A 27,856-nucleotide genomic window follows, 5' to 3' on the forward strand; every position below is an offset into this window, starting at 1 on the left:
GTAGCTGAATTTGCGTACCTTAGTCCGAAGTGGGGACTTAGTGGGGACCAGGCCTAAGAAAGAGGTTAGACAAACACCTGTCAGGGATGGTCTAGGTTTACTCGGTCCTGCCTCTAGCGTGTGGAGGTTGGACTAGATGACCTGTGCCTGCCCTACGATTCTACGCTTCTATAAGCCATAAGAAAGGTTAGCAAGAATGACTGAAAGCTAAAGCCAGACAAGTTCAAGTTAGAAATTAGGCCCGCTATTTTTAAGCTACGAGGGTGGTTAACCATTGGCGCCACCTACTGAGGGAGGTGGTGGAATCACCACCACCATATCTCCAAACGAAGACTGGCTGCCTTTCTGGCAGATGCTTTAGCCAAGTGCAAGGTATAACTGGGTGAAATTTAGTGGTCTGTGTTAAACAGGAGGCCAGACTAGATGAATTGATGGTCCCTTTCTGCCTTAAACTCTAAATCTATGAAGTCATGAGAAAAAATTCCTAGTCTGCCTGTAATTATCTTAGTGACATATTACCTAGGCTCAAGGGCAGCTCTCATTTCTTGTCCGTGTGCAACCCACAATGCAGGTGTACAAATGCCAGAACCCACTCAATGTGTCAACACTCTCTTAACTGCAGGTGGAGTACTACAATCATCACACAGCCACGTGGCACCCTGTCGCAAGCATGCTGAACAAGCGTTGTCGGCATGGAGCCGCCTCCCTGGGCAGCAAGATGTTTGTCTGTGGCGGCTACGATGGGTCCGGCTTCCTCAGCATCGCCGAGGTGTACAGCTCCATGGCGAATCAGTGGTACCTGATCGTCCCGATGAACACCCGACGGAGCCGCGTCTCCCTGGTAGCCAACTGCGGCCGCCTGTATTGCGTGGGTGGCTATGACGGACAGTCCAACCTGAGCTCGGTGGAGATGTACGACCCAGAAACCAACCGCTGGACGTTCATGGCCCCTATGGTGTGTCATGAGGGAGGGGTTGGTGTGGGGCGCATACCACTCCTGCCCATCTGAAAAGGAAGCATTGGTGGCTGTCTCCAAGCAACAATCTCTGGAGAGGTTTAGCAAGGGTTTTATGATGTGATATATCAAGAGGTACATTTCTAGATGCTCAAGTGTCATTCGCGAACACAAACTGTTCAAAAGAAAGTCACCCTGTGATTTTTTTTTTGGGCTGAGGCCCAACAGCAGATGAATAATTCACCGTTCAGATCATGCGTGTGTAACCTACTCCCTTCCTTCCCCCACACTTTGGTCATTACGTGGATCTAAGGCGAGGCAGATGCTTCCTTCTCCTAGCCTTTGCTTCGGGTACTGCATTGAACCAGATGTGGTCTACTTCTGGTCATGCTGTTGGGATGCAGTGATGGAGTCTGTATATTGGTTTGACCCTGTGTAAACTAATATTGGCCAGATCAGTGGGAGAGAGTATGTATGCAGTATGTTCAGGGCAAATGACCCTAATGCCACGATCCAGTTTATTATTAACTACAGGAGCTTGAGTATTGCAAACAGTCCTGTTCATTCTGTTTAGTTACCAGGCACATTGGATTTTACCCTCGCTTATAAAACGAGGCTTTCTCACCAATATCGGTTCTTAGAAGCCCAGGAGTGGGGTAATCCTTGGAGATGTGTAGCTTCCTTAATTTCGGAGGATCTATCCCTATGACCAGTGTATTTCATTTGCTTTATTCTGCTGGATCAGGAAAATTGGATGTAACCATTAAGAGAGATGACAAATGTTTTCCCCTCTCAAATTCTCCAAAAAAATAGATTAAAACATCCAACAGTACTAAAAGACTGCTGAAAAAAAATTGAATATAAAAGACACTAGCAGCAAACTTGTATTTAAATAGGAAAATTGCCAAAATGTTAATTATACAGATATCTTTTTTTTAATTTAAAGCTTTTTTCCTTTCACAAAACTTAGGCATTGGTTTCTAAAATACATATTAGAAACAGCTGGATTGCAGTACGGTCAATATCTGTCCAGCACCTCACATGTGCTTTGTTTTGGAAAGTTCCTGCTGTGCATTCAGATGTTTTTGATTTCACAAAAAGGTTGTGTGGGTTTTGAAATATCCACGTGGTCCGCTAGCTTCTGAGCTCTTACGTCTATTGTTGGTCTGTTTGACAGCTGTCATTCACTTAAGAAAGCTCAAATACAGACTTGGCCTTCACAGAGAAATAACGCACAGGGACAGACAATAAGGGTTTGTGCAAGGGACGTAACTTGGGCCCCAGGAAAATTGCACATGCACAGACTTTCAGCACAGCTGAAGATTTTGTTAAATCAGTGTCTAGCTTTTTCTGTTTAGCTACACTGGAAAGATCCTTACAGCACGCTTGGTTGATGCTCTGTTAACCTAGCCATGCAGCCATTTTTTTACAGCCAAACAATGACCGTTGCAAAAGTGTGAAATTGTCAACATCCTTCACTTAAAGGAGAGATGAATGTGAAAGACTATTAGTGACTAAGCAGTCAGTCCGGTCTTTCCCCAGGAGTCCGTGCCCATATGTTCCCCACTGTTGTTTTCCTGTTGTGCAGCCTACACTGGCAGAAGATAAGATGTTCTCTACCCCTTCTTCCTTGGTTCTTTGCCTTTTTATAATATCCCTGTCTCTCCTCTTCTGTAACTATTGCAAATGGAAGGACACCTGGATCCTTGTGTTCTTACCGCAGCTGCGGTGGCACGTACCACCTGACTAAGAGATGCTTTGGAGTCTCCGCGCCTGCACCTTTGCCCTGGAGACTTGTCAGATGCCTTTATGTTGCCTGTTCTCCTTTGTAGACCTGAAGAGTGGATGACTGGGTCCAAGTCTAAGGAGTCTCGTCCTACATTGCTGCCCGTGTAGCTACTTCAGGCACCGAGATCCGGCTTTACAATGATTTTTATTTATTTGTTTTTTTTAATGCCTCAAGGTTACAAACTTTGCCACTTTTTTGGAAGTAGATCATCCCACAATGATTTGATTGAGTGGCCAGCACATTGATATGGTTGTGTATTCTAACTGGACAAGTCGTCAGAGTTCTCTCACGTCTGAGAGGGGGACAATTCTTTGAAACCTTCTTTTGTGCTAAATCAAGAAGCAACAACGTTTTCAAAATCCAAGTAGGTCTATGACCACTTTAGTCAGTCCAAGCGTGAAGCCAGCACTCTGTTTTAACTTACATCACAGAGGGGTTAGAGTAATGCATGACACTGACAGCCTATGTGGTATATAATATCTAGACGCAACAGGACGAGGGAAGGACAGCATGGCTAGGAGAGACCCCTTTGAACTCGGGGATAATATTATAAAATTATGTGAAATGTATTTATTAGCTCTTCAGTATTTCACTTGCATGAATATGGTCTGTCACTAATCTAGGGCTTCCTTCTCAGCCTACTTCCCCCTGTATGATCCTTTAGTGAAGCCCTGGGCACAGTCTGTGAGGACGCCAACACAGGCTTCTGATGGGACGAGCAGCTGGGAAGGAAAGGACGCTGTATTCAAACACTAATCTCTTCCATTGACACAAAGGGATACGGGGAAATGATAAATATAAGTCCGTTTCTTTTCGTGTACGCTTTTTTATGTTCGAAACTTCCTCTGCAAGGGCCAGACCCTGTAAGACCTGGAGCACCCTAATTTCTGTCGTTCAGTGGCAGTTGAGTGTGCTCTACATCTCTTCAAACGGGGTCCTGTGTCTGAATTTCTGTGCGTCGTTGATTTTTTTGTTTTGTTTTGTTCATATCAAAAACCTCAATGCTGCTTAGATTTTTTTTTTTAGTTTGGGTGTGGATGTGGGCGTCTCTATATTCAGGTACCATGTATATTATAGATGTATAATATGAGCATGTGTGGTTCTAAATGTGGGTGGTTTGTCTAGGGATCGAGATCTATTTCCTGTTTCTATACATTTACCAACCAATGGATCATGCTTGAGGATAAACATTCGTTTGGCATTTCCATGCTGCTAAGATGTTTTTTTTAAACATTGGCATCAAGACTAAAGTGGTTTTCGGGCCATGAACTGAAAGATGGTAGAAAAATAAAATTGTTGTTTGCCACTAGCTGCAAGGCTTTTAAACTGTGTATCCTGGGGAAGGAGTGAGTGTGTGGGGGGGGGGAGGGAGGGATTTTGGGTTTATTTGCATTTGATAGTAAAGTGTGGGGCAAGGAAGGAATCAGCAATTTCTTTCTGTCCTATTCATCTTCCCAACGTGTGTTTTCCACTCTCAGCCAAGCCTCATTAGCAGGGGTCTGATTGAGCAGATTTCTTTAGGGGCCCATGGACCTGTCTATTAATACCGGAGTTTCTGTGTCTTTCTTAGCATGGGTGTTGCATTGATACGGCAAGGCTCAGCTGTATAGAGTCATTTGGTGCCCGCTTCCGTAGAGCAACCATGGTGATAGTCATGGGGTTGCTCTCCTAGGGGAGAGGATCGTTTGTCCCCTGCCCATATATTAATCCATCATCCCAAATTGTTCCCCTCAGCGAGAATGTATTTGCATCACTGAGTATGTAAATATCCTGCAAGCCCATCAAAAGTTACCCAAGGGGGGTGGAGGAGGAGAACTTTTTCAAAACTGCATTTACCCTTGTGACTCTTTCTTTCTTTGAGAAAGGATGAACTTTACTGCCACCCTATATGCAGAATGATTGGTAGGTGCAGTTCTAGAGTTCCACTGGACCTACTTGGGGTAGATCTGCTTGTTCCATAATGAGTAGATGAATGTGCCTTGTCAGGAATGAATTAGATATACTGAACAAGGGAGTCCTAGAGGAATTAGACAACTCGTGTTTTGGCTAATGTCGAATGCACAGCCCTGAACTCCCATCTCCATTAGCCTTGCCTTGAATGCCTCCCATAATGGTCATTCCATGAGCTCACTTGGCAGGGAGATTGGAATGCCGATGATGAGATACGTGGTTCTAGTTGCCTGGGAATTGCCTGACCAAACTCTGTTTCATGCCCATAAACAGCTGGTGGGCTAATGGTTACTCCAGCAGCCTGTTTGCTAATTAGGGAAGCTTTGTGCATTTTCTGAGTCAATCTTATGCCTGTTAGATCTGTTTGCAGAGAACAGATTCCTAACCGTGTTCAGAGCAGTTCTCAGGGTTAGCTAGACTAGGAGAGATCTGGATAGTAAGTGTTCCGAATACATCTTTAATGCCATAGGGTTGCAGGAATCCTCATCCACTACAACTGTGATTTAGGGACAGTTAAGGACTCTTATTCAAATTCACTTCCTGGCTAGCTGAACCAACAAGCGGTAGCAAAGAGATCACTTTGGAGGATGGGGCGGGAAATGTTGCTAGGGGGTCTCTGGCTGCCTGCATTCCCACCTCTTCGAACACAGGTTATGCAGCGTGCATCCAGCAGTTTCAATATCTTATAACCTTATTCCCCACAAAGTGGGCAGCATCCTCTCTTCACAATGTATTTGTATTACAGTTAACAGCCAGGATCAGGGTCCCCGTGCTGGGTGCTGGACAGTTGTCTGGTAAAAGTCCCTGTCTCAGAGAGTTTCCAGTCTAAATGGTGAGAGGGTTAACGGAGGCACAGAGTCCACAAGGTCACACAGCCAGTCCATGTCAGAGCCAGGAATTGACTCCCAGGTCTCTTGACTCCCAGTGCAGTGCCCTAGCCACTAGATCATAGTGCTTCCTTTTTTGGGTCACTGTTACAAGGGGCGAGGAAGGGGAAACAGCCTGTTTTAAGATCCCAAATCCACAGCAGAACGAAATTACAATAATACAGCTGTAAAGCGAAGTCCTTGAAAATCAGCTCTTCCTCTTCTCGCCAAGACTCGAGTTCATGTTTGTTTCTTGGCCTTCTACAGTTGAGGGTCTCCCTAGCCCCAAAAGCTGTGGAAGGAGTGCTGTCCCTCTGGCCTGGCGTCTGGGATAGCACCAACTGCTGCAAGGGAAATGCACAGCCCTGAACTTGTCAGGCCTAACTGTTAGGTAGCCTGTCTGGTCACCATTCTGTCCAAAATACATGTAGAAGAGCTATTGATCAAAGCATTGAAGTCCGTAGAGCAGGGTGCATTTACACCAGCTGAGAATCTGGCTCCGAGCGTATTTGAACTGCTGCACATCCTCCGATCCCCTGAGCTCCGTTCCTTACTTCTCTCCCAGCCTCCATGCCCATGGTCAGGGTGTGATCTGTCCAAACGTGGAGGAGCTGGTAGAAGAGTCTATATACCCAAATATGGTGGTCAGGAGGCTGTTGGCCCATTAGCTGGCATGGAAGAGTGCAGAGTTAGGTCTCTTGCTGATAGGTTATTAATGGAAAACGAATAGTATTTACAAATTTAATATTCTAATCAGTTATCCAAACAACTAAAAAGCCATATGGATGCGGTGTGCCTGTGACCGCCTGAGAGGGATGAAGTTGCAAAATCAACTCTAAGCTTCTGATAGGTTGGAAACATTCGGGCCACTCAAATTCTTTGATTAGGTTCTTCCTAGAGCCTGAGATGGCAGCACAGCGTTACAGATCTTGCTGAGCGTTTTCTCTAGGCTTTTAGCACACTTCTTACAGTGGTGGTACCTCCCCAAAACAAGGCCCAGACAGTTGGGTTGGGGAGTTCTAAAGCACGGTTCACACGACCTCACGATTTCCTGCTGGCGTAGTCCACTTCTTAATCCAAGTAACATGCAACTGTGCGATGTACTTGCCTTCTGTTTTACAAAGTGCTTTTTGCTTCCTCTTTGGCAGTCGGATATGTTCATTAACAGAAGGACTGTTACAATGCAGAAAAGCATATGGAAGTATTTATGCTAGGCTAATTGTAAAAGACAGCGGGAGCTTTTTCACTGTTAACTGATAACCAGTATTTGAGAATCTGGCTCTTTGCTTTCTTTTTTCTTTATTGGATTAATCTAAAATCTGTCATGGTTGGTTAGTGTCACAGCTGACAGGCATCAAGATTATGAATTCAGCCAAACTAATGCATATTTTGCTCCAGGTCTCAGAGCAACTGATGGGAAGGGGTTTGCTTCAAAGAAGTTGGGAGATCTGTTAATGTGATAACTGTGTCCAGTTGTAACAACTCTTGGAAAGGATAGTAAATGCCACCTTTCCTCTGACGTTCTCGATCCCTACTAACACAAGCTTACCTGGGTGTACATCCATGCGCCATGACAGAAGACTAAGCCAGTCCTTTTGACTCTTCCTTTTTGTATACATGATCTGATTAGGGTTTCTTGAGCTATTGAAGGTTGGGTGAATATTAATCGCTAAAATGATGGGACGAGATGGGTGACCGAGGGCTCTGTTTTTGGCAACGATTGACCCTGATCAGAGTATTTTATGTCTAAATTTTAATGGCCACAGCAGGAGGTGGGATACTGGGCTTGATTGGCTATTGATCGGATCTGATTTGACAAATCTTTTATGTTCTTCTCTATCCATGCCAGCTGCCTTGAGCTACCGCAAATAACTGAGCTTAGTTCTCCAGCTTCAGCTTTCAACAGGCCTGAGAGCACGTGGCTGGCAGTGTCAGGTCTGACACCATTAGTGAAGTACCGACACGTACCATGCATTCTGCCTGGTGCCTGTGGCAGAGGTGTTGCAGGTCCCATCTCTTGTGCGGTATTGGGGGGGAACTTCTGTTCCCCAGTAGTGCAAGTTGCCCATTCCCAAAGGAGAAATTAAGTGTCCAATGCCTCCTGCTCTTCCAAGGTATAAACAGGGTCCAAAAAGTGGTCTTCAATATGCAGTCTCCCTGCTCTGGGTTCAGCAGTGTCTTAGCCTATCATCTTTCCCCCGACACCACTACCCAATCCTTTCTTCTGAGTGTCTGCCGGACCTAGCAAGATGAGTCCCATCTGCAGCCACTACCTGGCCTTCCTCCCTGGTTCCAAAGGTCTGCAGACCAGATGGGAGAAGAGGGGATCTGGGCCTTGTTCCACCTGGCTGGCCACATCCCCTAAGGCTATAGTGGAAAAGAAGCCTTCTAAGGATTCTCCTTGTGGTATGTCCGTCTGCTCCCCACGCTTGAGACTCTTCTGTGTGAATGGTTGTTCCGTGTTCCTGAACCAAAGAGACATGAGAACCAAGGTTACCTTGTTCTTTGAAGGCGAGTATGATCCTAGTCTTTGTGCATGTTTTAGGTGGCAGGTGAGCTGTTCTAATGAGAGGTTTACAAGGAAGAATTGAGTTTGTTTGAATGAGTTCCTCTCTGTTAGGGAAACTTTAAAGGTCTCGTTTGCCATTAGTCTCTCAGGATGTGTGTGTATTGTGGGGGAGGGGAGAGGTGCATTGTTACACACCTGCCCCGTTAAAGCCTATATTTTCAAGCATGAAACATCCAGGGCCTGTTTTTTGGCAAGTGCTGAGGACTTGCCGTTCCCACTGAAATCGGGGGGAGTGGCATGTTGTCCTCCCCTCTGAGGATCAGTCCCTAGGCACCTCAAGTTGGAAACCTGAAAGTTGAGGCTACCTTTGAAAGCGAAGGCCTTAGCGACACATCTTGAGAATGAGCCCCAGCTAGAGAAGGGTCTATGGGTGGGATGCCTTTTGTACTTAGCGGACCTGCATTTAAGACACAGCGTATTTCTCTTGTCTAGCGGACAAGGCTGGGCTGCTCAAATGGACGATGCACAGTAGCTCTGATGCGCAATAACAGAACGGGTAAGCGCAATTATTCCTACCAAGGATTTTGTACAGTGTCAGATCAGCCAACCTCCTTTGCTATAAAACCTATCCCTAACCTCCCCGCCTGTTGTCCCACCCTGAGGGTCTGTGTACGGATGAAGGTGGTTTTCTAGGGCAGCTGCTGTGACTGTATCCGACAGCCTAAATACAGCTTTCGGGGTCATTTTATTCACTTTAAACAGCTTATTGAGACACAGGATTGGCACATTCCTCCATAGGACAGTTGTCTACATCACCATGATGGTCCCAAACTTTATGGAGATCCGTACCAGTATTACAGGTGGAATGTTAGTGAGCCTTAAGAAACGGAGGAAATTACCATCTTAAATACACGTTGGATGGCGGGGCTATGGTTTTCTGAGCCTCTCGTTGCAGGACCCAGCTGTGGAGGGAATATAAACCTTCCAAGATGGTCCCAGTCATGGGTGATGGGCCTCCTGGACTTCCACCCACTGTCGAGCCAGTGTCTACGCTGAGCTCGTTCCGAAAACCTTCCTCTGGTGCCATCACACCAGTGCTAGTGGTGGTGAGAAGAGCTAGTGTAGACCAGCTGCCAACATCTTTACCATGTCAATGAAACCTGCTCAGGGCAGGGTGTCTGGCCAATCCAATGTTAACAAGGTGAGTGGCCTGTCTGCGCTAGTGCTCCCACTATCACTGGCAGTGGTGGCACGGTGCAGAAACTTGTGGCCACTTTCCGTAGTGGGAGAGGGAAAGAATGTTCAGTCTAAGTGTCGGTCTGTGAATTGCGTTAAGATGGCTATTAGCGCCTTGCTGAGCTGCAAGCTCTGAGAACAAGTTTGAAGGTGTATGTCAGCACATCCCTCTTCTACACAAGTTGCTCTGAAGTTAGCTGGTCTGCACATGTAATTGAACAGGGTCTGGCGATCAGTGGTGTTATGCTGCCTGACCACATTATGACACCATTTGGTTCTTAGCTCTGCTGATTGGACCAAAACGTACGTAAACCACATTACCTGCCCTGATCTTACAATACTGCCTTGCAGCCCCGTTCTTGTTTGACCTTTTTGTGCATGGAGTAATAGGTGGCCTCTGTCCCCAAGAGCTTACAATCTGAGTGACTTTCCCACCGTCATACAGTCAGTAACAAAGCCATGAATAGCGCCTCGATCGTCTGACGGCCAGTCTAATGCCGTGTTGACTGTAACACAGTTTGGTAAGATGGCTGAAGCATAGTTTGGTACTATCTATGTGGACAAGTACTGAACCCATGATTCACCAACAGGCCTTTGTAGCTGGGTCCTTCGATACCAGAGGAAATTCTCTGTGCAATGGGGAGAACTTAAAAATGTTTGATTCTGGAAAATGAACATTAAGAAAGCCAGTGGGACATAAACTGAGTGGGAATGGTGCCATTTTCACCTTGTACATCCCTTTTGTTTCAGTGCATTGTACTATAATCATGACTTTAATTTAAAGAAAACCCACATCCCACTCCTGGTTCTGCAGCTTCTATTTATTGTCATCGCGTGGCAGAGCGATAGAAATGTGAATTGCCTTGATTGTATTTTTTGGTGCACACAGATCCAGTTCCTCTTCCGCTTGGCTAATCGTGTTCTCTATTGTGTGTATGTGAAAAGGGCACTTTTATGGTAACTTCATCCTTTTTTTATATTAAAAAATGGTAGAAATGTATTGTCTATCCGACTCTTGTGATGTCCAGCTGTTGTATAGGACAGTTCTGCGTATCTAAATTGCAAGTGTCATCTTAGTCATGAAACATGCTCTGCCCTAGCGATCACCTGGACAGGAGGAGGTTTTCCACCCGGAAGTGACGCATATATTAACCCTGATCTCAGTGTGGGGGGATGTATATTAAACCTGAGCGCAGCACAAGCTGTGGCCTTGTCTAGGATTAAGCACTTAAGAGTTGGTCTTTAAACATGGCTCCAGCTAAGGTAGTTCACAATGCTGGGGCAGCCAGGTGGCTTTAGAATGGTGTTTAAAACCCTAGACTGAACTGTGGTTCCCATTTGGCTTGGCCCCATCTACACTGCCTGACCTAACTTAAAAACTGGTTTAGCTGGCATGAGGGGGAGGGATAGCTCAGTGGTTTGAGCATTGGCCTGCTAAACCCAGGGTTGTGAGTTCAATTCTTGAGGGGGGCATTTAGGGATCTGGGGCAAAAATCTGTCTGGGGATTGGTCCTGCTTTGAGCAGGGGGTTGGACTAGATGACCTCCTGAGGTCCCTTCCAACCCTGAGATTCTATGATTTTAACTTTAATTTGGAAGCATACAGGGATGCAGTTTGAGAAATTGCCTTCCAAGGGGAGACCTGGACTTGTACAATGTGGTTGGGGTTGGAAGATCTTGTGTTGTGTGTCAGGAAGGAAGGTAGGTGGGTGGGTGGGGCAAAAAAACAACTATTTAGGCAGGGGATGGGAGTTCGTGCGTTGGCATTTTACCAGTGGAGACCCGGGTTCAGATCCTGCTTGGTGTATGAGGTGAGTTTCTCTCCTCATAGTCCATATTCCTGTATAGCACCACCCACCCCAATACCATGACCAGCACAGTTGTGTCCCAGTCTTTGCTCTGTGATGGGGGAATACTTCTCCTTTGCTGTAGGAGTAAAGTGAAATGGCAGAGCCTGGTGCTGAGGAGGAACCCATCCTGCAATTGCAGATGGTACTGAACTACATTGGGGACGCTTCTCTCCTTGGTAGAAGCTTCTTCCATGCTCTGCTCTACCCAGTGATATTAATCCCATCGCCCTTGTGAAGCAAGGTGTAATCGCAAGCTTAAAATCCAGCCGATCCCTTTCCCTTGAACTGATTCGTGTTCCCACCTTATCCCTTCTTCCTGCCTCCTCCACCAAAGTCATGGTATGGAAGTTCTCCGACATCCAGTCCATCCTCATGCGAAAGTGTGCTGCTGTATCTGGGTGTGGATTTCAGACCGGGCTTCGTTAACTTCCTGCCCCTCGGAAGGCTTCTAGTGCAAACCAACAGGATATGATGATAAAATAGCCCAGCGGATTCATTAGGCCCTCCTCCAGAAAAGTCTGAGGAGGAAAACAGTGGGGCCAAATTCACGGCCAAAATCAGTGGGCTTACACTAGCTCAGCGGTTCCCAAACTGGGTCTGAGGGTATACGGGAGAAATTGTGTAAAGGTGGATTTTATGTGTATATTTATTTCATTTTCCTAATAGATTACTCAGTGGAAGCTTTAAAATGTTGGGAATTTGTTATATAAAATTACGGTAGCTAATTTACTTCAAGATGTACCAGTGAGAACACAGATACAGAGATGCTGGTGTACAGAGCAATCCCTTCCAATCACCATACAGGGCGGGTTCAGTTGCCATGCAACTGTCCAGTCTGAAAGAACTCAGAACTTGGGGGTTTTTTGGTGGTATACGTTGCACTGTAACTATAACTGTACGTAACCACGAAGTGTGGACAGATGGCTAAAGACAGGTAGTGTTAAGTATCATACAAAGTATCCGTGATGAGAAGGGTGAGGGTATGCGGGCAGCTGGTAGATCTGGAAGGAGTATGCAATAAGAAAAAAGGTTGGGAACCTCTGCACTAGCTTAGTCGAGAGTCGCTCAGTGGGCCTAGTGCCTGGAATGAGAACTGAATTGAAAAGGCCGTGCATATGTTCCCCTTCCCGGAACTATCTGCACTTTTTCTCTTGTTGCACTCTGTTTCCATTTGTCGGAAGAGGCACCGTAGACGCTTCGTGCCATTTGTCCCCCAGGGTGAAAAACTAGAGCTCAGTGACTTCCATAAAGCACCCCTGTGTGCAAATAAGAACATACATAAGAACTGCCAGACTGGGTCACACCAAAGGTCCATCTAGCCCAGTACCCTGTCTACCAACAATGGTCAATGCCAGGTGCCCCAGAGGGAGTGAACCTAACAGATAATGATCAAGTGATCTCTCCCCTGCCATCTATCTCCACCCTCTGGCAAACAGAGGCTAGGGACACCATTCCTTACCCGTCCTGGCTAATAGCCATTAATGGAATTAACCTCCATGAATGTATCCAGTTCTCTTTTAAACCCTGTTATAGTCCTAGCCTTTACAACCTCCTCAGGCAAGGAGTTCCACAGGTTGACTGTGCGCTGTGTGAAGAAGAACTTCCTTTTATTTGTTTTAAACCTGCTGCCCATTAATTTCATTTGGTGGCCCCTAGGAGTGTCCATGTCTGACAGGAAGGACCTTCCTTGTCCTTCACAGGCAGAGGAGGAGGAGCCCGTTGCTGTTGTAAAGCGCCTCCTGCACCTAAAATAATCCCAGCAGTCCAGGCTTTCAGTCCGTGGCCATTCCAGAGCTGAAGCATTTAGGAGAGCGTTGGGGCGTGTGACCGCCACGTAGCTGGTGGTAGGAGTAGGGCAAGGGCTAAAATGTCTGAAGTCCCTACATAACCCACGGACCTCATCACTAGTGTTAACTGCTGACTCCCTTCTTCAGGACCCAGACAAGGTGGAGGTGTTGTTCCTTTTGAAGCAGGTGATGGACAATAGGAAACCAGTGATCTTACCACAATGGATCTTGGGGGATTTTGCTGCGAGGAACGGGGGAGACTGAACAAACTTGCTCAGTGAATTGTAATTTAGTGGCAGGTGATGGTCATTGGAAAGAACAAGTTAGACAAACACCTGTCAGGAATGATCTTAGTCCTGCCTTAAGTGCAGGGGACTGGACTAGATGACTTGCTGAGGTCCCTTCCAGTCCTACACTGCTGGGATTCTCTCTTTCAAGTGCACAGATTGTGCGGCGTCCCCGAGGAATGAGCCGCTTGGGTGCACTGATTCTGGGTGCGTTGTAGACGTGACTTTGATAAGAGGGTTCGGGCACTGCTCTGGATCCGCCCTCCCTTTGGATGCTCTACTTAGTCTTTGAACCTTTTGGTGCAAGGTCAAAAAATGACTAGCATTGGTGACCCCCTCAGCTGTCCTGATCTCCTAGCAGTGTGGAGCTTTCCCCAGCCTGGCTGTGTATGCTGGAGTACTCAGAGTAATATCTAGCACCTCTCAGCCCTTCCGGAGCCTGATTCAAAGACGACTGAAGCCAATTTGCTTTGCAACAGGTTCTTGTAGCACTTGCATCTCCAATGGCCCGTGCAATCATTAACTAACGAACCCACCCACAGGAGAGACTGGTAAACATGATCTCAGTTTTTAAAGACAGGAGAATAGGCACAGTGAGATTATGGGGCCTATTCCTGGCCCCACAGCAACTGAGCGGCGGAACTACAGGCTCCCAGCCCTGTGGTCCGTCCGCTAACCCACACTACCTCGTTAGCTAGCGAAGGTGGTTTTGGCTCCAGGTGGGATGTTCTATGGCGGCTTCAGCAGGGTGGGACATGCCTTCAAAAACATCACATGCTTCTCTAAACCCCTTACAAAGTTTTCTCTTCCATGATTACCAGGCAACTTTGGCCATCACTCAGTGCAGCTCTATGGTTCTGACTCTTGGATCAACGGAGACGAAGCTCCTACCTTCTACTCAGTCCTCCCAGCCGAATATTAATCTGCATAAAGCATGGTTAGTCTCTCTGTCAGTACAGGAATGACTTCACCCGAAGGTCTGAGTTTCCAGTGCCTCCCAGCCAGTCTGCTTTTGGCCAGCTGGGAACCGTCTCTCTCTGGGGGGAGAAAAAAGGAGGCCCTGCTGCACGTCAACAAACCTCGAAGGGTTTGGCTGCGTTTTGTTTGTCTTTAGCCAAGGCCAGAATTATTTCCAGCTGCATACATACCCCTGTTTAAGTGCTCCTGGGCTCTGAGCCTGAGAAATCGCTGTTTAGAGTTAGGATTCCAAGAAATCGGCATCAATCCCCTTTAAATATGTTGCACCATCCTGAAACCGAGCTCGGAGAGCGCCGCGAAGGCTTAGGTTTGTTTTTGAAAGGGGCGCGTCTTGCCAAGTTTGATGCAGTGAGTTCAGTGACACTGACCCGTTAGCCTTGTTGTCTTTAACTCTGGGAATAAAGTGCTGCGTCGGCGTATTCCCCCCCCCCCCCCCCCCCCGGAGTCAGTGAAGCGGCAGCAGCCATGGCGGTGGTGCTATTCCTGGTGGCCCTGCTGGCGTCTCTCGGGGTGTCCGTTACTGCCAGCTCCCTTTTGGAGGCTCAGCTGCTGTCCCCCCGAGATGTGGCTCGTTCTGCGGTCGAGGCCTATAATCAAGAAACTGGAACGCAGGCAGTGTTCAGGCTGTTCAAGCTCAAAAGCTTCCACAAAACAGTAAGAACTCATTGGTTTTGGATTCTCCTTTTCCCCATAGACGTTAGCCCATAGTGAAGGGGGTGCGGGGGGTGGCTGGGAGGCTTTTGAAGTATATGTATAATAGCAGGAAGAACTCCAGGAACAGAACTGAGGCAGGAATGTAAGTGCTGAAGGTACAATGAGGAGTGCGATATAGGCAAGCCTCTAAATCAAGTCCTATATAAAGCCAGATTTCCTGCTGAGTTCTCCCCAGGGGCAAAGCTGGTCTACATGGGAGTTGAACTGGTTTAATGGAAGGTGTGAATTTAAGCCAGGATGGGGGGGGGGGGGGGGCACTTATTTCAGTGTAGCTTTAAGTAGACCGGAAAGAGATTTAATCTAAATGGAAATAAGCCACCTTGAAATGGAAATGTCTCCATGTGGGTTTGCACCACTTTTACCAAATCGGTTTCAAAATTCACTTTAAACTGGTGCAACTTTCCCATGGAGACTTAGTAACTCCTCCTCTCCTAGGAAACTAGGCTGCCCTTCTCCTCTACCCTGGGGGCTTGCAGAGCGCTGGACAAACCAGTTCAGTGTGGCTTTGTTGGGAAGAGGGGCTGTGCAGAGGATTCTGCAGGGCTCTGCATTCGCTCTCTCCTGGACTCCAGATCAAGGGGGCTGCAAATCCCCAAGTGTGCTGAAGGCTGGGGGGGTCGAACGAGCCATGGGAACCGTGCAAGTTGGCTGCTCCGAAGCAGCCTCCTGGTATTCAGAATGGATTTTTTTTTTAAATGGGGACCCCAAAACAGCTGCTCTGGGGCAGGGGGTCCTAGAGAGCTCCAAAGTTTCTGGAGCCATTGAAGTGGGGTGTGCTTGATTCTTGGAATGTCTTTTGTGTGTGTGTGTGTGTGTGTGTGTGTGTGTGTGCGCGCGCATTGAGGCAGGGTGGGGATCAAAACCAGCAGGGGAGAGCAGGCAGCAGCTTGTGCTCTCTCTCTCTCTCACATCCCCCTCCTCCCCCCAACAGAGCTGTGGAAACAGCTGGTGGAGTCTGGAGGGAAGCTGCCCAGAGCTGGGCGGGGGAGAGGCCAATAGCAAGCAAGGCAACAACTGGTACCCGAAAAGAAGGGACACAGTATGTGGGGAGCCAGTGGTGGGGAAGGGAGCTGTAGCAAAAGGAAGAAAATGACCAAAGCAAAGCGGCCAGAGAGCATAGTAAGGCAAACAAGGGGGAGTGAAGGAATAGAGAAAGTGCCAGAGAGCTACGGGCCTGTAACCCAGAAAGGACGGGAGGGAAAATAGCCAGCACATTCCATCAACTGTAAAGAAAGATTGCACAAGAGGATTGCTCAAGATCTAACTAACCCTCTGAAGGACTTTCCCTCCAAACTCAGGGCTTACAGAGGATGGAAACTGACAAGGGAGCATAGAACCGTGGGGTTTATGTTCCAGAGCGCTGTTTTTACCAGTTCAGAGTTCTGTTTATTTCACAAATGGAGGTTAGCTACAAAGTGAGGTGAATGAAGATAATAGCTCATTTCCAACAGATAACAGTAATTCACCCTGGAAGCCTAAGTCGTGGTTCCTGCTAAAATAACTCACTCTGGTTTACTTGTGATTCTTCCCCACTTCATTGATCCCAACTAATTGAGGTAAGACATAATTTGCCCTCTCGATTACTGCTACCTCTCCTTATCGCTTCGATTCAGAACGCCCCCGCACCCCGTACTGGTTGGAGTGTTCTCTTTACAAAAGAGAGAGAAATCCATTTCCCTGAGTTCTGAGAGTCAAGCTGGCTGGCTGCTTGCTTTCTTCCGTGTGACCTGTAACCCCGATGCCGTAAGTCACCATCTGGCCCTCCATGCCACCCGCTGAAGCCCCGTGGGCTCCAAAAGGCTTGCCCAGACGTGGCCGAGTGGACCTTATGCATCCCGAGACCTCTCTAAGGAGGAGCGGACTGCAGCTCCCTCCCCCCTTAGCCATGTCCCCTCTGCAAGGCTAGCAGGAGTAAGGAAGAGGTATTTCCGTCTCAGCAGCCGTGACTCTGAACAGGGGAGGGAGCTGGCGTTGTCACATAGACGCTCTTCAGCACAGAACTTTACTGCCTGTCTGACTCCTGTATGTACCATCCCTATTTTACAAATGCATAAACAGGGCCCTGACGGGAAACAGCCTCAGTCACGGAATGAGGGAAGGGGGTGGGGCTGGATCCAGGACTCCTGACTTCCCGGCCCTTGCTCTGCCTACCAGCATATGCTGCCAGTGTAAACAGAGCTGCTTGGAAGTGCCAAACGTTTTCTTATGTCTCCTTTTGGGCCAGGTCAGCCTCTGCCAGTGTGCCTTTTTGCTGGTCACGCCTACCCATGGGCTGCTGCAGAACCAGCTGGGGGGAGGGGACGGCAGAGCTGGGAATGAGAAGAGAAATTCTAACGTGTGGGCAGGGGGACAACCTCCTTCAGCGGTGAAATCTCTGTTACACCTGTCTCGAATGTTATTTGACCAAGGGTTATTTTACCGGAGGAAACCCAAGTAACTCAACCCCCAGCCACTGGCGGATGGGAGCATTTACACTCCCAGCTAGGGCCAGTCCCAGTTTTGGCAGGGCCCTCTGTGAATCTGGATGAGCCAGGTGCCATCTGTTTCTTTCCCCATCTCTCCATCCCCACAACAATCCCCCTGCCCCGATGTGCCAGCTGCCTGCAAGTGCCCCTCCTGCTGCTGGCTGCAGTTCCCCCGGGGCGGAGACCTACGCACCATTTAAAGCAGGGGTGGGCTCACGACGGGCTGCATCCGGCCCGTCAGATGTTTTAATCGAGCTCTGTGCGGCTCCTGTAAGCAGCAGCCTGGCCCCCACTCTGGTTCCTACATGGAGGGGCAGCCAGGGAGCTCCACACACTGCCCCCGCGGCTCCCATTGGCCAGGAACCGCGGCCAATGGGAGCTGTGGGGCAGTGCCTGCCGCCTGGCCGCGCCTCTGCATAGGAGCCGGACGGGGTACATGCTTCCGGGAGCTACTTGGTGCAGGTTCCAGGTGGTGCTTACTGCCTGAGCCTCCCCCTGTGCCCCAACCCCCTGCCCCTCTCCTGCTCTCTGAACCCCTTAGTCCCAGCCTGGAGCATCCTCCTGCACCCCAAACCCCTCATCCCCATCCCACCCCAGAGCCTGCACCCCCAGCCAGAGCCCTCACCCCCCCCAACCTCCTGCCCCAGTCTGGAGCCCCCTCCCACACCCTGAACTCTTCATTTCTGGGGCCACTCCAGAGCCCGCACTTCCAGCCAGAGCCCTCACCCCCTCCCGCACCCCAACCCCAATTCCGTGAGCATTCATGGCCCGCCATACAATTTCCATACCCAGATGGGGCCCGCGGGCCAAAAAGTTTGGCCCATCCCGATTTAAATCCTCAAAATAGGTTTGGGCAGGACCCAAGTGGCACAGATGCCGGTGCGGGCACTCAGCTCCCAGGTGAATTTCACCTTCGGTGGATGTCTTACCGCTGCTCTGTAGCGTCTTCCACCAGTTTGGGTCACTCTGTGGTGGCCTGGCCTGACCCAGGTCCCAGCACGTACCAAAGGACACCAAGAAGTGCTGGGGGAGGAGGGGCAGTGAACAGGGGCATGCAGAGAAGTTTGAGAGAGACTCCTTTTGGGCAGGCACGTTCTGTTCCCCCACCAAGACCTGGGGTCGAAGGAGCTCGCTCTCCTTCCCCCCCTCACTGCCCATGGCTGGAGAGTTCTGTGCCCCCGATGATTATTGGGGGGAGCGTGTGCCCTTGCTTGCCCCCCCCCTTGTGCATGCCCCTGGCAGTGAGGGAATTCCATCCATCTTGACCCACTGTGACCAGAGTCACACAGGGCAACAGATGGGAAAGCAGGGATGGCTGGTGAATAAGGGGAGTGTGTGGTGCAGGTCTCTATGCTACCACCTTGCCTAAGACCACAGTGGTGTTAGGATAGTACGAGAGCGTGCACCATTAGACACGCACCCAGAGATCAGTGCCTAATAGACGCCTGATTGCAAACCGGATGCGCGCACAAGTAGCTATTGGTCTTCTTAAAGCCCCCTGTGGGGTTGCCATGTTCCTCAAAAAGCAAGCAGCGGATGCCTGGGGAGCCCTGGATCGTGCACGAGGCATCGCTTTGTGACGCCATTAAAAGATTTGTCCTTGTACCTGTAGCAATTTGACTGGGGCATGCACTTCAGCATCAACTTCACCATCAAAGAGACGAACTGCCGGAAAAGCATGGCTAGCTACCGCCTCGAGGACTGCAAATATCGGCCGAACGGGGTAGGTGTGAAACACAGTTGCCAACTTTCACGTGGTAAATAAGCCCCCCGACTTTCACAATAAGCCAAAAATCAAGCTAATCCCATTTCAAAACAAGCCAATCCCTAAGAACCCCAACACTTCATGTGACTAGATCCCCTGGTGTGCAGTCTGGGACTGCGGTGGGCCCACTGTGTACTCCTGACTCTCTTCCCCTCCCCCCCGCTTGCCCCTGCTTCCCAGGAGCCGGAAAAAAAAGAAGAAGCTACAAGCCAAAAACTAGCCAACCAGCAACTCCCAAGCCAATTAAGCCAAAAACAAGCCCAATTTCTGCATTTTTCTCATGGGTTTGTCATGTCTGTTGAAACTGTCCCCTTTCTCGTTAGGAGCATTGCACCACTGGGACATAGGAGCTGCCAGCCTGGATCAGACCCCGGGTCTGTCTAGTCCTGCCTCCTGCCTCCAGCAGTGGCAGGTGCCAGCTGATTCAGAGAAAGGTGCACAAAGCCCCCCAGTGGAAGTGTCCTCCTGACCCCCAGCAGAGATTGGCTTGAGCCCTAACGCATGAGGGTTCATATCCCTTCCAAAACTCGTGTTTGTTTTTAATACTATCACTCTGGATATCCTCATTACCCATACAAATGTCTGATCCATTTTTTGAATCCTGCTAAGCTCTTGGCCTCAGGGATGTCTTGTGGCAGTGAGTTCCACAGGCTGTTGTGTGAGGGTAAAAACATGCATTTCCTTGGGCTGCCTTTTAAATGTCATTGAATGTGCCCTTGCTTTTCTGTCATGGGGCTGGGAGAACAAAAGTCCCCGATCGCCCCTCTGTACCATTCATTTTGTTCCAGTTTTCCCTGTTCTAGTTTGGGCGCTCTTGCTCATCTGAGCTAGACATTTACACACAAATTATCATTGTGGCTGTTGCTATAACTCAGAAAGCTCTGAAGGGGAAAGGAGGCTTAAGTGGAGTCTCAGCCATGGAGTTTCACACCAATCTGCCACTCCTGCTGACCTGGCATTACATCACGCCTAGAGTTTTGCTAAACTCCTAGAAATGAAATCAGGGGCAAATCATCAGGTTTCGGGTTTCACTGGGCATAGATCTGTTCCTACTTGTCTGCACGCTGTCTAGCGCGCCTGGGTCACATGATGGGGATCGGGGACAATCAATGGGTTTTGTTGGATGGGAACTTTGGCAGGTTCAGCTGCATTTGATCAAATCAGAAATTCAGAGGGAAACTCTGGGCACGGCTCCCTGCAAACCAAACCTGCCCATGCTTCACGTGGCTCCGGTCACGGCGAGATGTTCGTGCCTCACCACGTCCATCATGTCACATCCTGATGCTCCTCCGCGATTTAGGAGGCTGGGGAGGAGTTTGCATGCCAGTGGCTGCGGTTGTTGTATGTAAAACACCCCTGTAAAGCATTCTGCATGGCCCTGTGCCATCTTCATGTCTCAGTAAAACAGCCTCAGAAGGGAAGTGTGTGGGGCTGGTACCGCCGCACGATGGTGGCCCCAGGCTTTGACCCAAACGGAATGATGTGGCATGGGAACACATCACGAGAAGGGTGGTGAAGCACTGGAATGGGTTACCTAGGGAGGTGGTGGAATCTCCTTCCTTAGAGATTTTTAAGGTCAGGCTTGACAAAGCCCTGACTGGGATGATTTAGTTGGGGGTTGGTCCTGCTTTGAGCAGGGGGTTGGACTAGATGACCTCCTGAGGTCTCTTCCAACCTTAACCTTCTATGATTCGCCCTCCAGGGCCTGTGTTCTTATTTGCATGCACAAGAGGGTCTCCTCCCCAGACTTTCTAGTCATGCTGTTATTTTAGTAAGCAAGTGAATGTAGGGCTGGTGAGTTTCTTTGTACTATGGTGCTGTCTAGAGGCCCCAACCGAGATCGGGGCCCCAGTGTGCTAGGTGCTGTACATAAAGTAAGTCTCTGCCCCCAAGAGCTTGCAATGTAAGGAGCTAAGACAGAGGAAGGATAGCAGGGCAAACAGACACAGAGAGAGGTAGTGACTGGCCCGTGGTCACCCAACCCAGCAGTGGCAGAAGAGAAGCCAGTTCTCTTGACCCTCTTCACATAGCGTCAACAAAGGAAGGAGGAAATTGGTGTCCAGCCTTCTTCAATCATTGGCTTGTGTTTGCAAGGTTGCCAGTTCCAGCGGTAGGTGGTGGGTTTTTTTTTTTTTTTTTTTTTGTGTTCACCTCTAGGGAACACGGTTGAATCCACTCGTGCTGCAGAACCTTTCTTTTGGGCATGTGTAGTTTGTATCCTCGATGGACAGTGGTGCTGAGCTGGGAGTGTATTCACTGTCAAAGCCACCTGCCCTTTATCTTTGAGCTGTGGACTGTTTAGGATCCTGTACTCCAGGGGTAGTCAATAGGCCAAATCCCAACCACCAGATGCTTTTGAACAAACTCCATAGAATCTCAGGGTTGGAAGGGACCTCAGGAGGTCATCTAGTCCAACCCCCTGCTCAAAGCAGCATCAACACCAACTAAATCATCCCAGCCAGGGCTTTGTCAAGCCTGACCTTAAAAACCTCTAAGGAAGGAGATTCCACCACCTCCCTAGGTAACCCATTCCAGTGCTTCACCACCCTCCTAGTGAAAAAGTTTTTCCTAATATCCAACCTGGACCTCCCGCACTGCAACTTGAGACCATTACTCCTTGTTCTGTTATCTGCTCCCACTGAGAACAGTCTAGATCCATTCTCTTTGGAACCCCCTTTCAGGTAGTTGAAAGCAGCTATCAAATCCCCCCTCATTCTTCTCTTCTGCAGACTAAACAATCCCAGTTCCCTCAGCCTCTCCTCATAAGTCATGTGCTCCAGCCCTCTGAAAACTAATCATTTATGTTGTCCTCCGCTGGACTCTTTTCAATTTTTCCACATCCTTCTTGTAGTGTGGGGCCCAAAACTGGACACAGTAGTCCAGATGAGGCCCCACCAATGCCGAATAGAGAGGAATGATCACGTCCCTCGATCTGCTGACAGTGCCCCTCCAAAATCATTGTTATTTTCTTCTCTGGAGTCTGGACCTTGACTATACCTTGACCAAGGAATTTGGACCATGACAAAAAATAATTGACTCCCCCTGCTGTACTCAAACCTGACTCAGAACAACACCGGCCGGGGGCTGTGTGGCATCTCCAGAGAATTACACCTACCACAGAACTTAAAACTAGTGACGTGTTTAAGCCAGATGTTCCAGCCTCTCTAGTGGCCTCAAGAAGATGTTGCTTTGCGAAGGATCTATTGTCCCAAGCTATAAGGCATTCGAATCACTACAGTTACTGCAAGGAGTAAAATGATTTGAACCATCTTAAATATTGTTGCAAAGAAATTAACAATTCAGGCAAGAAGGCTCCATCTCCAGCAGTATGAGGTACAGGACTCCAAAAAACATAGTTCCCATTTTAATAAACAAAAAACCAGCATTGTCCCATTTGTGATCAGATAATTTACATTCCTTAGATAATAAAACCAACTGCACAGCAACCTTGGAAAATCAGCCTCCAAACAGGGGCCGAATTCCAAGGTGTTCTCTCTGTGAAATGGTTGCTTCAGCGGAGGTAGACATGGTCACTATTGATCACGGTGAACATAGCGGAATAGTGGAAAGTAGAGCTTGGAGCTGTTTCAGTAGAATTGTGGAGTGGTAAGGTAACGCTGCTAGAGCGGAGGTTGAGAACAGCAGAGTTGGATAACGTTTTTCTAAAGGAACTTTATTCACACAAATTTGGGTCGAGTGAAACACTTGGTGAATTTGTGTCGAATTCACCAAATGGAGTCAGTCAGGGAAAAAACCAATTCCAAAAAAGTCAAAACGTTTTGTATTTATGATCCTAAACCACCTTTTGGTTTGAATTTTACTTCATTTTTATTAAACCAGGTTAAAAACTCAAACAAAACGCTTCATTTGACCTGATGTGCAATTTTTCTGATTTTTATTTCACCAACTTTTTTTTTTTTTTTAATTTGCTTTGGGACAACTCAGGAAAAAACTTTGATTCGGCTGCCGAACTGACAAATCAGTTATTTGCACAACTCTAGAGATGAGCTCACTGTTTAACTGCCAATGTTTCTAGTTCAGACATAATTCTTTACTTAGCTTGTAAGGCCTGCTCTTTGGGGCAGGACCTGGCCTTTGCGATATGTCTGTCCGGCTCTTGGCACGATGGGGCCCTGACCTCAGTTAGGGTGTTCTGTATTACAGTGTTATTTAGTATGTATTCACCATGCTTATTACTGTCACTGGAGGCTTCCTCTGAGTTGAAAACGATTGCAAAACTGCACTTCCATGAAGCTTTGAAATGGGGCTCCCCAGATCCCCTCATTGAAGTACTTCTCTCTCACTCTCTCCCCAGATAACAAGGGATTGTTCCGCCGACGTGTCAGTTCTTGACTTCGTACAAGAGGCACCTTTGACATCTGTGAAATGCACCCAGCAGCAGCAGCAGGTGAGCTGTTACCTGTCTAGGTAGGCGCGCTCCATTGGGATCATGGAGCCAGGTACACTCTGCCCCCACGGTGGTTTGTGTTGTCCCTTGACTGTCCCTAGAGGAGACTGATACAGAACCAGCATGGGTCAATGAGGGAATCATTCCATGTTTTCCTTGGCTGGCTTTTGGTTCATCTCATCCTTGGACAAACCTACATGGAAACTCTTCTTTAAACATATGGGGCCACCAGACGGAGGAGGCTATGGCAGTCCCCATGGTTACGCATGGTGCTGCTGGGCCCACTCGGAAGGCCTTAGACCTATGTAAAGATGTGTAGCTGCATCGTGGGCCCACCAGGTGTCTGGATATTAGTCGCTCCCAAGACAGTGACCCATATTCTGCCCTCAATCTGCAGCTCCTGTGGGCTTCGGTGGAAGTTGCTCACGAACTCTGACGGCAGCGCATGTCCCTGTGGGACTGGGTTTTCCTTTCTCTGGTGCGAGAGGGGAGGGAAATGCAGGAATGAGTCACCATAGGTTCCTCCGTCCTTCACTCTGACCATGACTGGAGGAGGTAGAATCAGGGTTAAGATGAATGACCCTGTCCAGTTTTCAGAGAGGTGGCTGCAGCCCCAGAGGTGAGGCCAGGGATAGAATTGGTTTCAATCCAGGACCCATTCAGGATTGGGCAAGGGCCTGGGGAATTATTTGCCATTCATTCCAGCAGGAGGCAATCATGAGCTAACTGGGTAGATGGACAGTTTGGTTGAAGACTATGAAATAGAAACCGGACCTTGGGGGGGAAATATTGACTCTTCTGATCCCTTTGAATTCCAGCGGGCGAAAAAACCCAGCAAGAAACCAAAACCCAAGGCCCAGACTGTCCCCAAAGTGACTGTAAAGTACTTCACGTCGTCTTTCTCTACCGCGGCCCTGACAGCACCAGAAGAAGACAAAGGACAGCCTGCCTGAGGCCGAGTTAGGTTGCTGCCATCGTCTTCAAATGGCCTGTTTGCTTTCCTGCCACGCCACCATCTCATCCAACAGATAATTTCAGAGCTTTTGGGTCCATGTTATTCTTGGCTAGTCTCTTTCACTGTTTTCTTTTTGCTTCGCTTTGGGATGACTGAGAGGCAGGCCTCAAAAAGCCCTTGCAAAATAGGGGAAGCCTTTTTGTTTTGATATTCTCTGCTAAGCCGCAACAAGGACTAAAGTGTGTGGCAGAGTTGCCCCTCGCTTGCAGACCTCAGACACGTTATATCCATCCCCTCCGGCTCCCTGCCAGGTTCCCTTCCAGAGACAGCCGTTCTCACGGGCCCTCCTTTGCTTGAGTTGCCAAAGATTTAGGCATTTTGGTGCCTTCATTTTCAGGTGCCAAATCTGAGATCCTTTAACGGGGCCTGATTTTCTGCAGGTACTGAGCAACTGTCTTCTGAAAGCCAGGCCTGTTTTAAGGTATGTGAAACGGAACACCCCAGAATTGCTAGACACTTTTGAAAACCTTGGTCTTAGTTGAATTCTGAGCCCGTGACTAAAGGGGTGACCCATGAGATTGCTGGGAAGAGATGGCGCTTCATGTGCGGTGCGCCAGTCATGCCAAAGGCTCGACCCCAGTCACAAGGTAGGGATCCTGGTGATGGTTCCTCCCACAGTGACTGGCCAACTCTCGCGGTCTCATTGCAAGTGTCATGACAGCTGGTGCTTTCCTTACAGACCCAGCTCCTGGAGTCACGTGATGACGCGAGAATCTGGGCTTTTCATTTTAAATCTATAAAAGCAGGTTTCGAGCCCTTGTGGGTGGGAGAAAAAAGCTTGAAATCGTGGTGCCCTGAGGCTCAGAAATCAAAAGGCTAATAAAAGAACTCCAAGGATAGTACCTTTAAAACCGCGTGATTTGCCAGGTCCATCTCACGAGTGTCAGGACCCTTGAGCTATGGTTTTGGAACGCTTGGGGCTGGCAAGAGGAAGTCAAGGATTTCCCCAGGTACTTATATGATAAGCAGAGGGGAAAGGCAAGGCAGACCCTTGCAGGGCCAGAGCTCTGCAGGGAAGGGCTGTGCTGCATGGAGCTGTTCTGAAGGGAAGGCTGAGAGGAATAGAGCCAGAAATACGTGTGTGAGGAGCTGAGCAGAACTTCATTCCGATAAGACTGAAACGACCCCCTGCTGGGGTTTCTCCTGGTGCCCTAGTAACTCCCAACGGCCGGGCCTCCTTCTCTGACAGCCCTTTCCAGCTTTGCTTTGCCCCGAGTCTCCTTTGGACTGGGCTTCTCTGGCTGTCCAACAGCTTAATCCATACAGGGGAAAAGGCTTCCAGTCATGCTGAAGGGCTCAATCTCCCCCAACCTCTTCCCCACGACCTTGTGCTACTCCGGCATATGCTACTTTCTCCATACGTTCCCAGGTCAGCGTCTCTGGCCTCGCACCTGATCCGAGTGGGGCTGCTGGTCAGTGTGGAGTGATAGTAAACAGTGCCCCCTAGTGCTCCAGTTTGGAACCGCCCTCCCCTTGTAACTTTTCCCTTTTTCGGCAAAACACTCAGTTTAACGCTATTTTTAAGTCTGCTTCTGCGCAATCTCATCATCCTCTATAGAAATAAGCACCAGTACAGTATAGCCGCGTTCCTCCCCGGCCCTACATAGACGTAATCAATTGCATTCCTTGATCATAGCATATCATCGGTCGTTTCCCCCCAGAGCATGTAATCACTGCCAATATTGAAGATCCAGGGCAAAAGTTTCAAAAGCGTCTAAGTCCTATTTTCAAGAGACTAAGGAGTCTAAGGCTTGGTGTCCATCAGTGAGACTTGGGCTCCTAAGTGACTTAGGTGCTGTTGAAAATTTGCCCCAAGCTGTGTCTTGTCTGATTTAACGTATCGTTGTAATAATTGTTATAATCGTTGTCATGTTGTAATAAAGATATCGGCTACATTGTGTGTGTGTGGTCAGTTGTGAGCTGTAATGTCAGCCTGGTGACTTGTGCCCCAACCAACACCCCTGTGGTTACGCTCGTGTGCGCTTACCAACGCACCTTGTCTTTTCCCGTTCAAAGAGGATGGGCTTTCTTTTTCTTTGCTGCAGTGTGCGCACCGGTCTAATCGGCAACGCCACTGCTCTTAGCTCAGCAGGAGAGCTCCTTTCCTAGCAGCCTCGGTGAGAATGAGGAATGGAGACCGATCCTGCCTAGTGTTTTTCATTTGCTAATAAGGACAGGTGCCTTCCTTAAGTTCAAATCCCCACCTGAGTGTGTCCTCTATCCCTCCCCAGCACAGACGGGAAAGCCACAGCTCGGTGCTGGGATGTAGAGACAACGGCAAATACATTACAAATTAAAATGCCACCACACTTTATTGCAACACGCATAACGAGCCACGTGGAATTAACAACCCAGGTATCACTCGCAGGAGTTTGCCCGAAGAGGGTCAGCTGTGATTCTTCAGGCCTCTTGTTCCTCCCGTGTGGGGCTGTGGAGAGCTGCTGTCAGGTTCAATGTGGCGGCAGCCCTGGGCTCTCTAGTCCTGGTCTCCCTTCTTGGGGATGGCCTTGTCCTATACCAGCCAGGAGATTCTGGATCACTTGCTTAAAACTCTTTTGCATTTTCTTCCCACGTTTTTTGGGTTTGGACTTCCTCCTGACACGAGCACGCTAGAAAGAGAGAGAAGCTGGTGAGCATTTCCTGGGAGTCCGGCATCTGCTCTGCAAGGGCAGGGTTTGCTTTCACTGTGGCTCTCTGCCTTCCCCTACACCGGCCCCGCTCTTGCATGTTTCGTCGTGCAATGTGGCGAAATCTCCTTTTAGATGCGGTGCTCGGTCTCCCCTTTTTTAGGGATGTAGCAGAACTGTCCTGCTTGGGTCGAGAGCAGGAACCGAACCTGGGAAGTCTGGTACTAAGAGCATCGCTTCATCTGCTTGACTAATCCTTCACCAGTAGCTGATGCATAAAACGCTCATCTGGGGTCTTTGTCCCCTCGAGGGGGACAAAGACCCACATGCTCCCAGTGAGGGCTGCCATAGGAACTGCCACCCTGTTCTGGAGCACAGCAGTGGTCCCTGTGGTATGGTGTCTCTGTCTCCAGCACCAGGTGCTTCAGGTGAAGAAACCCCTTAATGGTCAACTCTGGAATAACCTGCTGGCTGTGGGGGAGGTATCATCCTAGCTCCAGCCACTGAGGGTCGGGCTTATGCCCTGGAGCAGAGAGTTTATATCCCCTGGGCGTTTTTATCCTAGCTAATGTGATGGAGCCAGGAGGAGATGGAGTTCGTAGAGCGGGAGAGCTGTGGTTGGAGTGGCTTCTGCCCTATTGGCTCCAGGATGATCC

General features: G+C 48.8%; 2 protein-coding genes across 3 annotated transcripts in view; both read left to right on the forward strand.

The window, feature by feature from the left end:
- The window catches only part of KLHL18 (kelch like family member 18), a 35,079-nt gene extending 31,026 nt beyond the window's left edge, over positions 1-4,053 (forward strand). For both annotated transcript variants that reach the window (XM_054016777.1, XM_054016778.1), the window contains exon 10: positions 623-4,053. In XM_054016777.1, coding sequence (XP_053872752.1) covers positions 623-1,009 — 387 coding nt within the window. In that variant the 3' untranslated portion in view covers positions 1,010-4,053. The remainder of the gene's footprint in view (positions 1-622) is intronic.
- A 10,573-nt stretch (positions 4,054-14,626) lies between these two features.
- On the forward strand, positions 14,627-26,473 carry LOC128830898 (cathelicidin-2-like). Its single transcript, XM_054016779.1, has 4 exons — positions 14,627-14,860; positions 18,998-19,108; positions 23,466-23,558; positions 24,377-26,473. Exons 1-4 carry the CDS (start codon positions 14,672-14,674, stop codon positions 24,509-24,511), a joined length of 528 nt encoding a protein of 175 aa, XP_053872754.1. The 5' UTR covers positions 14,627-14,671; the 3' UTR covers positions 24,512-26,473.
- Positions 26,474-27,856: the final 1,383 nt, after the last annotated feature.

Source organism: Malaclemys terrapin, chromosome 2, assembly GCF_027887155.1.
Source record: "Malaclemys terrapin pileata isolate rMalTer1 chromosome 2, rMalTer1.hap1, whole genome shotgun sequence".
Classification (NCBI taxonomy): Eukaryota; Metazoa; Chordata; order Testudines; family Emydidae; genus Malaclemys; species Malaclemys terrapin.